General features: G+C 43.5%; 1 protein-coding gene across 1 annotated transcript in view; it reads right to left on the reverse strand.

The window, feature by feature from the left end:
- Positions 1–1,717: 1,717 nt before the first annotated feature.
- LDLRAD3 (low density lipoprotein receptor class A domain containing 3) overlaps positions 1,718–14,251 on the reverse strand; it is a 77,516-nt gene continuing 64,982 nt past the window's right edge. The window contains exons 5-6 of the mRNA XM_086463001.1: positions 3,785–4,130; positions 1,718–1,979 (exon numbers count right to left, since the gene is read on the reverse strand). Coding sequence (XP_086319127.1) covers positions 1,718–1,979; positions 3,785–4,130 — 608 coding nt within the window. The remainder of the gene's footprint in view (positions 1,980–3,784; positions 4,131–14,251) is intronic.

Here is a 14,251-nt window from a genome sequence, read left to right on the forward strand (position 1 = left end):
AAGCTCCAGGATTTTCAATGAATTATTTAATTTCATTAGCACGGTTGTTGCTACCACGCTTTCCCAAAGATTCCACTGAATAACGCAGCATAACACAGTATTAACACAACTGGAAGTGACACATTATAAACAATTCCTGTGTGATACTACAGCAATTCCCAAAGCAACCAGATAGCAAATCTGTTCTACAAACCACAAAACCGGAATAAGATGAAAACCCCCCCTTGAAGTTTGAGCATCTTTTTGGAAAGATAGGATGCTGAACTTCTGTACTCCCCTGAGTTCAGCGGTCCCCGTAAGTAACAAAGAGGAAGACAAGACTCGTTTCTCTTTTTGGATCTCTAGACAGCAACATGTAACACCACCCTGAACTGTAGGTAACAGCCCTCCAAATCAATATTCAAGCAGAAAGGCACAATTCCTTTTGTAACTCATGTTCTCAAAAGCTACAAGATTCCTACACAAAGATAAACACACCCTTAGCTGGAAGGGAAAAATGTCACGCCATTTAGAATGTTTTTTCCTTTTTTTTTGTAAAGTCCAAATAGATTATCGTAATGCAAAAGTTACATGAATATATACAACGTGAAAGAGTATCTTTTTTTAATATATATATATATGTGTGTGTGTACACACATGACAGCGACCAACACAGAAGGCAGAAGCAGCAGGCTACATCCACTCTTTTCCAACTTCTCAGCAATGCAAGACTTTTTCAGATGCCAAGGGTGAATGGTACTTGGCTTGCACACACGCTGGTGCCCTCAAACGCACATGGTGCAGCACCGTCCCCCGCGGCAGGCCAGTGGGAGGAACGCGTGCCAGGCACCTTAACGCCGGACACAACGACTTCATTTCACTAACATGGCCTTAGGCAACTTCAAAACTAAAAAGGTGCCTAGTTCTAATGAAACTACTGCAAACTCTTCAATAGCATGTTTTAAAGCCCAATACGATGTTCTAAAAATGGCATCAGAAACACATTAAGGCAAATTCTGTCACAGCATTACGTAGCCCTCTCACAGAGGCAGAGCAGAACCATTACGAAAGGCAGGAGGGATAGCAGGGCCCCGCACTCACAAGACACACCCCTGCCCCCACCCCTACTATTAGCTGAGTTTAACCTATCTGTGAAATAAAGAATAAGGCCCTGCTACGTGACAACAGTCTGCCTATCAAGTCGGACAGAGTCATTAATTAGCCAAGCCCTGTTTTGTGAAGGACAGCATAATCGTATCGCTTGAGCTCCCAGCAAGGATGAAATCTGACCTGATCTCGTACATTCCTTTACAAGGATCCAGGAGCATCTTCACCAATGCACTTCAAGACAGGCTGCCCGAGCTTGCAATGAAAGGCTTCCCAAATCAGCCTAGACCACCAGCATCTGTATACATTATACACGCACATATATACATTCATATACAGTAAATAGTCCAAGAAATACATTGCATCAGTCCTTTGACACAGCATCGATGTTTCTCTTTCTAGTCTGAACTGGAACTGGCTGGTGGGAATATAGTGGAGAGCTGATGTGGCTCCAGGTTTAGCTCTCACAGCTCTGTCTTTGATGAGCCCAAAATGCTGAACCCAAATGTTACCTTAGTCTGGATTTAGACAGCCATCATTCAGGCACGAGTCCCCCTGAAACCTACCAGCCACAGCAGATTAACCCAAGCAGACTTGAAAAAGTAAATGCCTTCCTGGCATACTGGAGCAGTTACACTTCTCTTTCAGCAGTGTGGTTGACCAGAAAATCACTTTGATCTGCTGTCCTCTCGAGAAGAGTTCTGTGGCCATCCATGCTGTCGTGGATGTCTCTTGTCCAATTACCAGCTGTGCCCAGAGGGCTTCCCGCCATGGGGGTGTCTGTGCTCACCAAGCTTCCTGTCCGAGATCGGTAAGGAGGAAGATCTGGCTGATTGAGGGATTCAGATTCAGAACAATAAGGCGGTGGAGGAAGGTCAAACCAAGGTGGTCTGCTGTAGGATACGCAACACAGCAAGGGGTTACTGGAAGCAGGGGTACAGAAGAAAGTACATAGTTTCCCAATTATGAAAAAAACCCAGGAAAGGTGGGGAGGGAGTCTTGATCAGGGGGTGTGGTGACAGGATGAGGGGTAACGGTTTCAAACTGGAAGAGGGGAGATTTAGGTTAGATATTAGGAAGAAATTCTTCACTGTGAGGGGGGCAAGGCACTGGCACAGGTTGCCTAGAGAAGCTGTGGCTGCCCACTCCCTGGCAATGTTCAAGAGGTTGGACGGGGCTTTGAGCAACCTAGTGGAAGGTGTCCCTGCCCATGGCAGGGGGTTGGAACCAGCTGATCTTTAAGGTCCCTTCCAACCCAAATGATGCCTTGATTCTGTAGCTAATTACATCCAGCTTGACACCCTACACTCCCATTTTCATGGCTATGCACTTCAACAAATCTCAGCTTACCCTCAAAGACAGCTGCGAGAGGTAAGAATTTTTCCTGTGTAACATTCACACAACCTGAAAAAGTGCTTTGAAAGAAAGGTAAGTAGTGGATTTACACCTATAATGAAGAAAGCTCTGAGGAAACCTCCATTAAGTGACAGAGATTAACGGCTTATGGTCTACAAAGAAATAACAAACTGAATGCTCCACAGGAGAAATCACTTTTTCTGTCACGGCATCACATGCAGAGCAACTGCTAAGTAGGCATACTCAAGAGGAGTACTGGATTCAGGAAAACTGGCTTTTTGTTCCAATAGTTAACAAGTAAAGGGACCAAAGGGTTTAGCAGACTGATAACAGGTCCTGGGAGCAATTAGCTCTGAAATCACTGATGGTTTATATCAGCTCAGGTGAGAAGTGATTACAATCCAGACAGCTGCTCATTTAGTTGTCCTTACTAATGAAAAGGTATCATTATTATGAATGTTAACATTAAGATAAGGGAGCTGCTGCCAAATGCAACAAGAGAATAGGAACGTAAATGATTACACTATCATTCTTAGATCTCAGGGTTTGTAACAAAAAAAAACTCGAGAGGGTGTCAATAAACGATCTGGATCACTGAAGTTCATGCCATGCCCTTTTTATGTACAGAGTATATCAGTCTAAGAGTTTAGTTTGGAAAGACTTGACAGACAGAGGTTAAAACAAAGGTTAATTATCTTCAAACAAAGTCAGTGTCATAACTACAAAACCCTCATAACCCAAAACACACCCACCCACAAATCATCAAAGCACTTCCAGCTATTTAAAAGGAGCACAGCACTTCCCATTTCCGAGTCCTGCTCTTTTCTTCTAAGATAAAGGGAAAGTAGTGCAGCGCAGAGGAACTACACAATTTCTTTATGCAAGAACTGAAGACCTCCCACCTTTATATGCTTACCACATATGACCAGGGCATTTTTTTTTATAATAGAATAACCTACGACCTAGCTGGTTTTTGGCAAAACTCCAAATTCAGTTATGTTTTGATATCACTACCAGACAAGTGATATAATTTCTTTGCATTCTCCTGCCATTCTCAAAATCTCTACTGTCAACAACACATGCTAAGAGAGCATGACTTAAGTTTGCCTTAAATCCCTTTAATACCAGAAACAGCAAGGCGACTTGAAGACCGTGAGTTCTCCATACGCAGGAGGAGCTCAAATGTGTCCCAAATGTGGCCCTATGCATGAGACAGAACTGCAACGCCGTACTTCTGTCGAAAGCAGTAGTAAGGATAAACAGGGATCAGAAGCACAGATTAACAGAGCTGCAACCAGCAGCAGGAAGGTTCGGTGAGCACAGAATTAGCTCCTGTACGTACCTTTGGTCAAGCACAGCCTCTGAATAGGATGGGGGAGAGTCCAGATCCACTGGCCTGTGGTAGGCCTGGTTGGGCATGTACTGGATCCCACTGTTGACGTTGTAGGTGACGCTGCAGTGGTGCGAGTGATCGAGGACCACCAGCCTGGACAGCAGGACAGGGTGCTGCAGTCGATGCACCGGCAGGGTCATGAGGTTGTTGCGTTTGCGTTGGTGATGCAGGACTAAGGCAAGAAAGGCCACCACGAGTACAAAAATGACAGAGCTGCCAATGATAGCATAGGTAATACTGGGGTAGTACAGCAGCTGGTTTTCCGAGGTCACATAATCTTGGCCGCTGCCCGCCTCTGCAAGACAAAAGGAAAACCAATCCTGAGATTTGCTTCAATATAAAACTGCCCTTAACCTGTGCTGTGTTTCCCACTAATGCACTGTGCGACAAAAATTAGCTTACTGAAAGCACATGCATGCAAATCAGAGACTGGCTGACTATCATGCAGTCCGTCCTCACCCGCAGATAAACTACTAGGGGGAGGCAAACTGAGAAAGAGGAAAACACACACTGTAGTAGGAAGCACGTGTGTTATCCCCCATCCCTACCTATCACTCATAAGTTTGTTTCCAGAGGTGAGACACCCTGTTCTGAGGCATAAGCACAGTACCTGGCCAGGTACATCAGAATTACGGATGTAAAAGGCCTGATCTTTACTTTTCATGACAACTTGCAGGGCAGTCAAAGTTCACAAGTTTATGTAAAGCCTGTGCTCCATGGATCTAATAGTCCAAAACAAGTATGGGAGAAAGTACAGACAGCTGCTCAGGAAAGGGTGGCTATTTGGATGTTTGTGATCAGAGGACCTCCTGCTGGGGGAGGGGGGGGGGGGGGGGGGAAATCAAAAGAAGAAAGGGCATTGGAACAGCAAAAAAAGCGATGTAAGCCTGGTAGACGCGATACCAGCAAGAGATGTGGAAGTCTCTTTCACAATGAAAGGGTGCAGTGAACGAAGTGAACGATGAAAACAAACCCCCCAAACCAAACAAAAAACCAGGCTGGGATAGAACAAGACGAGGAAAAATTAAAAACACAAGCTGGGCTGAGGCCACGAAAGCTCACACAAGTGAGCTTCAATTTGAGACAGAAACAGTAAAAGGAGTGGTTGGAAATGGTAACTGAGTGGCAAGGAGCAGGAGCAGAAGCCTTGCACTAAAAAGCAGTATTAGAGGGATGACGAGAAGACCAGGTCAGAAGAGGTGCTTCAGCTAGCAGCCAGTATGTGTTTCATCTGCAGGAAGCATTGAGGAATCGGCAGAGTTACTGAGAATTGTAAGAGAAGTTGCTGTTGGATTTGTTCAGCGTCATGATGGAGGAGAAGGAACGCCCACCCGGGCGCTGGGCCCACAGATGCAAAAAGGTAACGGAAAAACAACTTTGGACGACATCTGAATGGAACTTGAACTGCACACAAATCTTACGAGAAAACACAATAAAAGGCACCAAAATGCAAAGGAGGAATGAGGCTTGGAGAAGGAAAATGGCATAAACACACTGATGTGGCTCTACTGCGCTTGAGGCCAGTGCCAGCACCACAGACCTGGGCTCCCTGACTCCATTTCAGGCCCCTGTTCAAAAGGTCATACAGCCTTTGAATAGCATTGTCTTTTTGGGGGGAGATTTTCTACTTCTGTGCAGACTGTAACTCCTTACAGTCTCAAAAAGAAAAATAGTATTCTGATAGGACATTCATCTACCTCAAGAAAAACGACAGGCTGAGTAAAAAACAAACAAAACAAACCCAACCCCTTGACCTCCAAAATCCACACAATTACAAATTCATCTCCTACTGCAGAAGGCTGAGACAGTAAATCTTAATACACAATTTCCCTTTCTTTCACTTATCAAGTAAAACCGCTTTTTGGTCACTCAGAATTGCAACTCAGACACTTACAAATTTCTCTAGCAACAAAATAATGAAATATCTACTGACTACGTCTAGCGTAACAGAAGAGCCTTCCTCTAGCACCCATTGTTCTGCGTCAAGACGCTTTGGGTATTTCTCTCAATATTGGATTTTGGTAGTTCACTGCCATGGTTAAAACACCAAACCAAATTTTCCAGCATCACTAAAAGTAACTTATGCATTAGTTAGGTTAGAGAATACAACATAAAATGGCTAATCCTTTAAACATCTCCATTTTAAATCATAGATATTTTGGTAAGAAGGGATGAGATGGGAAAGAAAGACTGTACCAAAACTAAGAGAGCATGATTATTGGTCCTGTTACTGCCTACAAAAACTACGACTCTCAAATAGATCTGTTTTAGCGAGGGTGCCACTACAACCACACACCAGAGCTTTGCAGGCCAGCTGCAAGCCACACAGGTTTCCTGATACTTGGCATCACACCTCAGCAAGGATCCTTCCTAAACTTTTTCCCCGTACAACTGTGCCAGAGGGAAAGCAGAAATCATTGTTACCAGCCAACGCGGACTTTCTGGTTCACTCAAAGTGAACAAACTCTGCATGAAGAATGTAAATCAAAGCAGAAGGGAGGAAAGGAATTTACATGCATTAGTAATTTTAATTACAGCTCACCACATATTGCTGTGGCTTCTTTAACACAGTCCCTAAATTCACCAGCTGAGAAATGAATTCCTATCACCTACCACAGACAAGGGCCAGCACAGGGAGTACAGTGACAAGCAAATCATTTTTATGCCAACATCAACAAGTTTACTTACAAGGAATGATCCATGCGCGAATACCACTACCTGCAGTTCTTCAGTGCAAGGAAGGTAAATCTATTATGACATCCCAGTAAAACACAAGACTTCCATTCCACTTGACTTACTGGTCACAGTGCACTGGCTGAGGATGCCTTTGCAGACCTGATGAGACCTAATTAGTTACCATGGGATCATTCTGCAGCAGCACAGTCCCTTCTCTTTATAATCTCCATCTTATTAAAAGGGAAGGCAAATGAGAGAAGTGAATTATAAATCAATTTATTTTCAAAACTTTTAAGGTTATTCATCTGTTTAGGATAGCACCTTCTAGGTCCTGCATGAAAAGCCTCCATAAATCCAAACAGATTAACCAGATTGCTGAAGGAAAAAATATTTTGTCAGAAGTCAGACGGGATCTGACCAGCTTTAGGACAGTCTGAAAAAAAAACTTCTATTTTATCTGGTTTTATGATCCTTTGCATAGAACCACCACCCACATATGTTGCAGAGATTTTGGGTAAATGTGCAGTTAACGTGCTAGTTTGGAGCTCTGGGATTATCGTGGCTAATGAAACATTGTGTGTTTACCAGTAACTCTCTACTCCTTTTCAGGTTTTCAGATCTGTTGCCTGTATTCCCACTTAATTCACTGCATCTCTGAGAACAAGTGCAATCTAAGGGCAATGTCTACATTAGGGACTACAGGTCCACGCAGAGATCTCTGAAGCAGAAGCATCTCTGCCAGTTAAGCTACTTCTAGCCTGTGTGTCTCTAACATGGAACTGCACCGAGGAGTACAGATACACCCTGTGAAGAGGAAAGAACCTGCTTTCTGTCAAGTGCTCTTTCTTGTGCCCTGGGCAGTGTCGAGTGCTTTGCATGCAGACACTGTCTCTCCTCATACAAAGAATCCAGCTCCCCAGTCACACATAGTCTTTATAGGTTTACAGGAACAGACTTAGAGCGCACCACATCTCCAAGACGGAGCTCTGCCTAGGAAGATTCAGCTATCATTCAAACAAAGTCTTCTTCCACCACCAGAACAGCCTTATTTTTGCCTTACAGGAGGGTCTTCTGGGCCAAGACCACACAATCTTAACATCCCTTAGCAAAACATGCTCACAAGTGAAGGCCAGTGGTATTTTGCCTCTGCTGTGGTGTAGTTTAAACCAAGAAAGACCAACCTGGATCTAACCTCCCTTTTTTAGCAAAGTCAGTAAATCCAAACCTGCAAAAGACAAGAGTAACATTGCCTGAGCCTATCAGCACTGTTTGGCTTGTAGCCCTGGAGAGGGCACCTCCCATTCAAGGAAAAGAAATGAACTGCCCTTCATGGTCTTCCAAAATAATGCTCCAGAAGAAAACTGCTCTACAGCCCAGCTAGAACAAAAGCAGCAGAACTATGAGACAGTTTTACACGCTAGTAACACATCAAGTTTTTTCTTCATCTTACTATGCATCTGGTCATGTTGATCTGAATAACTTCTTGGTAATCCCTCAGTTAACATTTCAGTTTTTGCAGAGCCAGGTGAGCATTCCAATGAACCTCTATTTTGTGCACAGCGTAACAGGGAGAAGGTGAGACACAAGAACATGTGACAAATCTTAGCTGAACATACCTCAGAAAGAAAAAGCCACGACTCTTTAGTTCTGCTCTAGTAACTTTCGGCAAATGTTTACGCATCACAGAAGTCATTGAACTGAATTTCTTAAATCAGTCACCTTCTCCCAAGAAGCAGCTGGTATTACCCAGGCAGGTTTGAAAAGCTCTGTCTGCTCTGCTCTCAAATGAAAATTCACCAAAAAAAAGTGAGTGGGCAAGCTAATCTAGCTTAAATTCATGGAGTATTTATTCTTTCTGGCTGTCCCATCCCCCATCCCCATTCCGTCCTGTCGTCCCCCCACCCTGTCCCGTCGTCGTCCCCGTCCCCCTCCCCAGGTAAGAAGATCTATGTTTTCTAATCATGCCACATATAAACAGTCTATCAATGCCACTTATGCCTATTAAACCTTATTATCTGGGAAATGCTGAATTTGCCGATTAGAGATTTCTGGAGTGTAAAAAGCTCTGCAAATAACTTAGGAAAAGACTGATAAAGGAAACATAATGGGTTGTGCTTAGAGGGTTATCTTATTGACTGTGAACAAATTTGCTGTCTCAGTTTTTAAAAAGATCAGAGAGTAACTGCATTAAGTCTGCCAGACACAGGGATGAGGGGCTATTATTTTGTCTTTTGCAATCCTCTGCTCAAGCCTGGCTTTTCACAGTTCATCAGAGAAAAAGCTTTTGAAATACATAATCTGAGCAGACATCTGTAGCCTTAATGAGCGTGAGTCACAGTCCATCTCCAACAAAGACCCTACTGTAACAACACATTTAAATTCCAACTGGTTAAAGAGCAGAGCTGCAGCTTGGAAGGTTAAAGATGACAAAAATCCAATACGGACAGGCAGAGCCTCTGCACATTATTTCCTTTTTGTGCTACGAGTTCCTACGGCATCCAGCTAAATCTCCAAAAGCCCTTAAATTTTTCATCCTTGATGATTTTATGTGCCACTAAAACAAGTCTTACACAGATTTTGTGCACTGGACTTTCAGAATATTCTTTACTCTAAGTGATGTCCTTTCTAACCCGGTTATCTTTTTTCCCTACCGCCCCTCTCCAAGCTACAAACAAGACCTAGCCCAGACGGCACAGCACCTTGACTGCATGGAGTTCCACACTCAGGTACTATTCTGTTCCCCTCCCCAAGCAGCTTCCTTATTCCCCTTGACACCCAAGACAAGGATTTGTTTTCAACTGCATTCAAAGCATGTTTCTGCCCTGCTTTGGCTTTCTCTGTTTCAGGCATAGAAGAGAGTTTTGTTAACATAGGTGATACCCATACTAAACAGACCTTACCTAGGGGAATTGACCAAAGTAATTCAACAGGATTACACCTTTGCTTACCAGGTATGTGGTAAATGGATAAGATTTCTAGGAAAGCAGCAGGATGAAACCCCACGCTCCTTCCAGGTACGTCTAACAACAGCAGTGGCATCACATCCACACAACAGTGATCTCCACAGATATCCTGGCTTGAAATGGCACCAGGTCATTCTGTGTTTCACCCTGTGCTAATCACGAGTGACCCTAATACCCATGGACCAGAATCACAGCAGCTAGCACAGCCCTCGAGCTAAGGAGTTGGAGCAAAGGGTAGCTCTATTACCAGCTCTTGAAATTGCCCATCAGGTCACTTTCTCCACCTCTGCCTGGCTCCCTGCCCTGCTATCCTCACCTGAAAACTAGATAATGATGTTCTAGGGCTCTCACAACATTGTCTCAGGCTCCTCTGTATTGACAAGAACTACATTTTCCCCCAAAGCATAAGCATTTCAATTATTAATCAGAGGTCTAAATACCACTGGGTCCTCTGCCTTTGCCTATTCTTTCAGATGACTGAAAAGACATTCGTGACCTTGCCTGCATAAACAGAGTAGGATATCTCGATATGGAGAACTTGTTATTCACTCATATAATTTTTTATAAATCATTATTGCTATTAGTGTAGCATCTTGCAGCTCTAGTAACAAAATAGGATTTCTGTGTATGATGTACTGTACAGGCTCTGAGCAAGACGACGGCCATTGTTCTGAAGAATTTAAAGCTAAGAGTTAGACTTGGAACTATATATAGAACCACAGAATCATAGACTGGTTTGGGTGGGAAGGGACTTTAAAGACCATCCCAACCCCCCTGCCATGGCAGGGACACCTTCCACTAGACCAGGTTGCTCCAAGCCCCATCCAGCCTGGCCTTGAACACTGCCAAGGAGGGGGCAGCCACATTGATATAGTCTATACAACCAGCCAGCAAGACATAGATAACCCTCAAGACACTATTAATCAGCTGAATTAGCAGCAGCCTCAGTATGTCTCACTCCATGCATCAGAACAAGTGTGCTACCCATGCCTTCCTCCCCAGACTGACACCTCTCATCCTTACCAGCATTACAAGAGCAGTGCTTTCAGTCTTTGCAGCTGCCAAAAGAGCAGCTGAGTCATCAGGCTGAAGATCAAGAGTCTCACCTCTCACATGCCCTCCTTTTTATCTTCTGCAGGGTAGCATACTTGCTCCATGCACTTCACACGTCGCAGTTTAAACATTAAAAAAAAAAGGAGGAAAGCAGCAAACTGAGCAAATAAGTAGAGAACTAAGAAATACTTAGCAGTAGCCATGGCAACTAAATTTCTAAAATTAGCTTGGCAGCAACATAAAAACCTGAAAAGCCAAAATGCACCATCAAGCATGGAAACAAAAGGTCCAGGCTCAGTAGCTGGATGAAGGCCAAGGAGGAAATTAAAGTGTTACTCAAATGCAATTCAGGATCACTCCAACATTGATCTAAACAGCACTTCCTGCACACGTGACAGCCCAAAAGGCTAATGGTGTAATCTGATTAATTCACTGCCAGTACAGAAACTGCGCCCAAAAGTAGGGGCAGAACACAAAAAGGACGAACTTTCTCCTAATAAAGTCCACTTCTCTAAATAGAGGAGACAAACAGAAGTAACCAAACCCCTCTTTCTCCTTTAAAAAGAGAGGGTCACCATCAAGGAGACTCCCAAGAAGGTAGGTACTATATACTTCTCAGAGCATTTTATGACAGGAAGACGTTACTCAGCAAGAGCACTAAAAGCTCTAGAGGCTTCCACTACTATCGTCCTCCTCCCGGTCACTAAGTTAAACCTGTTCTGAAGAATTAAATTCTCAAACAGCCACACCACTGAAAGGCTCCTTTGTGTATCAAGCTTAGAAAATAAAGCAAGAACGTCTTGCAAAGACAGAAAAACTGTATAGTCTTCATAGCATAAATGTGAGTGACCTATGACAACATGGAGCATCCCAGCCTCCAGCCCCAGTGCCAGCACTGTGCCTAAGTTGGGGATAACAGCTGTTGACTTGTACCACAGCCTGCTCCTTCCCCCTTATCTCCCAACAGCTATTCCAGTCTCACCTTGTTCAAGTCACAAACAGTATCTGCAGGAAAAGCCCAGAGTTTGTGTCTCTGGTTGCTGTGTAATCCATTGTGGACATTAATAAGTAGTATTGTATTGTCTTGAAAGTTAAAACAAAAGAATGTTTTAATGGAAAAGTTAACAGAAATGTGAAATTCCACCAGCAAGACTCAAGTGGACTCACTGTTAGTCTCCAACATCAGCTTTATCTTCACTAGTTTAAGTAATACCATAACAACTACATTTTCTACCAAGTACTCTTGGCAACACTGGCAAATCCACGTGCAAGTCCTGTCTTCTGCAAAGGTTAATTGGAATAACAGAGCTCTGAGGTAGGCAAGGGCCTGGACGTTGTACCAGCTCCCTGCCAGTGCAGAAGCATGTTCTACCTTGATTAATTTTTAAAGGTATTAAGCAGTTTCAAGCCAAAAGCATGAAGGAAAACAGGTCTGTCAAAGGTCATGGGTGGCTCTGCTTTTCCTACTCCAGTCTGACCCCAAGAGTTTAGAACCGAGGTTTCCGTGACATGCTCCGCTAACATTCCTTGGAATCATTCGAATATCTAGGCAGGAAAAAACTCAAAACAAAAAGTAAACTAATTAAAATGAAAATCAGTGGATGAAATGCTTGTGTGCTTATCATCTATCAACCCTGAAACTAAACTACACCACATTGCAAAACTGTTACCAATTTATCTTGGGTGATCTACGTGCCTACAAAAATGGACGTTATTGCAATAGAACGTCTAGAAAAAGCTGGACGTGGGCTGTTGTACAGGAGAGGCAGATGAATTGCCTTTTTACAGCATTTATTCTGGAGGTTAGTAAGAAGAGACACACACTGTTCAGCTCAAATGTGCACATTAACTTTTTTCTAGATGCTGCGTTAGTGGTATGGACAGCTGGTGTGTAAGAAGGATAGTAAGGCTTGAAGAGATGCGGTGCAGGTTTACGGAGCCTGGAGAGTCAGCAAGAAACACTGCTGAAGTGTGATTTAGATATACTATAAAGTAAATTTTAAATCAGCTTTTAAATTCAGTCTAATTATTTAAGGACTGTATTTTAATGGCTCTGCTTTTTGAGAAAGTGCTAGTACAAAGTCCATGCCCTGTCTTATACATATTTTACTATTGTAAATCCTATTTTTTTCTAGAATAGTAAAGAGGAAGAGGTATTGTCAGACACACAGTCCACATAGCTTCAGTCATTCAAGACAGCGTCCTAGTGATTTAGAAACCATTAACAGGTGGTGATCTTGAGTGGAAAAAGAAAAAACAGAAAGCAGAGACAGACGAGACCTGCTAGGTGACCTCATCCCTTTCCTAGGGTCACATTTCACATCACCCACTCACACCTACCAAACGCCCCTTCGCTGGCTGCTTCTAGGGTGTACCAGAGGAAACGAGCAGCGAACCCATTCTAGCAAGAGCCCTGCAGGCTGCCCTGCCTGCCTCTAGGAAACAGAGGGAGGCTGGAGAGGAAAGCAAGACCACAACGAGGTTTATGTTGGATATCAGCAAAAATTTCTTCACCGAAAGAGTGGTCAAGCACTGAAACAGGCTGCCCACGAAGATGGTGGAGTCACCATCCCTGGAGGTGTTCAAAAAAAGTGTAGATGTGGTGCTTAGGGACATGGCTTAGGGGGCATGGTGGTGTTGGGTTGACAGTTGGACTTGATGATCTTAAGAGGTCTTTTCCAACCTAATGATCCTATGACTCTATGATGACTGAGTGGATTTGGGTAGACGTGCAGTTCAAACCAAGATGGAGCCCAGTCCTTGGTTCCATCAGGGAAAGCACCTGCGTGAAGTGACACCATGAGATGCTTTGCATCTTAAAGTGAGCCTGACTTTGCATTACAATTGACATCCAAACTAATGTCTCCTACCAGCTACAAGCTCTGTAAACTCAGTGTAAATGGCAAGAGAGACTTGCCAAACAGTGGCCTCAGCAGCTTCACTGTGTACAGGTTACACCTTCAGGAAGGTCTGAACAAACATCATACTTGGTTGCAAATCAAACTCTAACTCTTCCCTTCAATATTACAAAAACAGAAAGCAAGCAAGCACAAAACACAACAGCAAAGATGACAATTGGTTGTGAAGTAGCTATTACATAACCCTGTTTGGCTTTCATGATCACAAGACACATACTATCTAACACCAGAGAAAGAGAGGGGGAAGAAAAAAATGAAAAGAGAAGCAAACAAAAGGAAAAAAAAATAAAGAAAGGAGAAGCAAGGGAAGTAAAGAGGCAAAAAAAAAGTGAGAGAAGGAGTTAAGGGAATCTTAGTAGATAAGGCGTTGCTTAATGATTATCTAGATTGCTGTATAGTCCAGGGGATCAAATTAATAGATGTTGCTTAACGTTTCTGTTAGCCATTGTACAAACTGGTTGAAGCAAGAAGCCCTGTGCCCCCCTACAATAGACAGTCCCCAATAAGAATTATGAACCTGTCTTAAGAATCGGCTGAAACCAACTCTGAAGTTTGGGCAAGAGCCGAGGAGCAACTGAGTCTGTGCAAGGACAAGGGGCTACCCGCGGTGACGAAGAGGAGCGATCAGCCTTCATCTTTATGACCCCCAACGACCACCACAAGGAGGCACTGCGCAAGCACAGATGGGAGAAGTTTATGGAAATTACTTCTTGGGACTAATTCTAATACGAAGTGGGGACACGTCATACATATGTATAGGTGTACTGGGAAACCTTATGTATTATGTAATGCTTAATGGTATAAAT

The sequence above is a fragment of the Leptosomus discolor genome, chromosome 3 (assembly GCF_034619465.1).
Source record: "Leptosomus discolor isolate bLepDis1 chromosome 3, bLepDis1.hap2, whole genome shotgun sequence".
Lineage (NCBI taxonomy): Eukaryota > Metazoa > Chordata > Aves > Leptosomiformes > Leptosomidae > Leptosomus > Leptosomus discolor.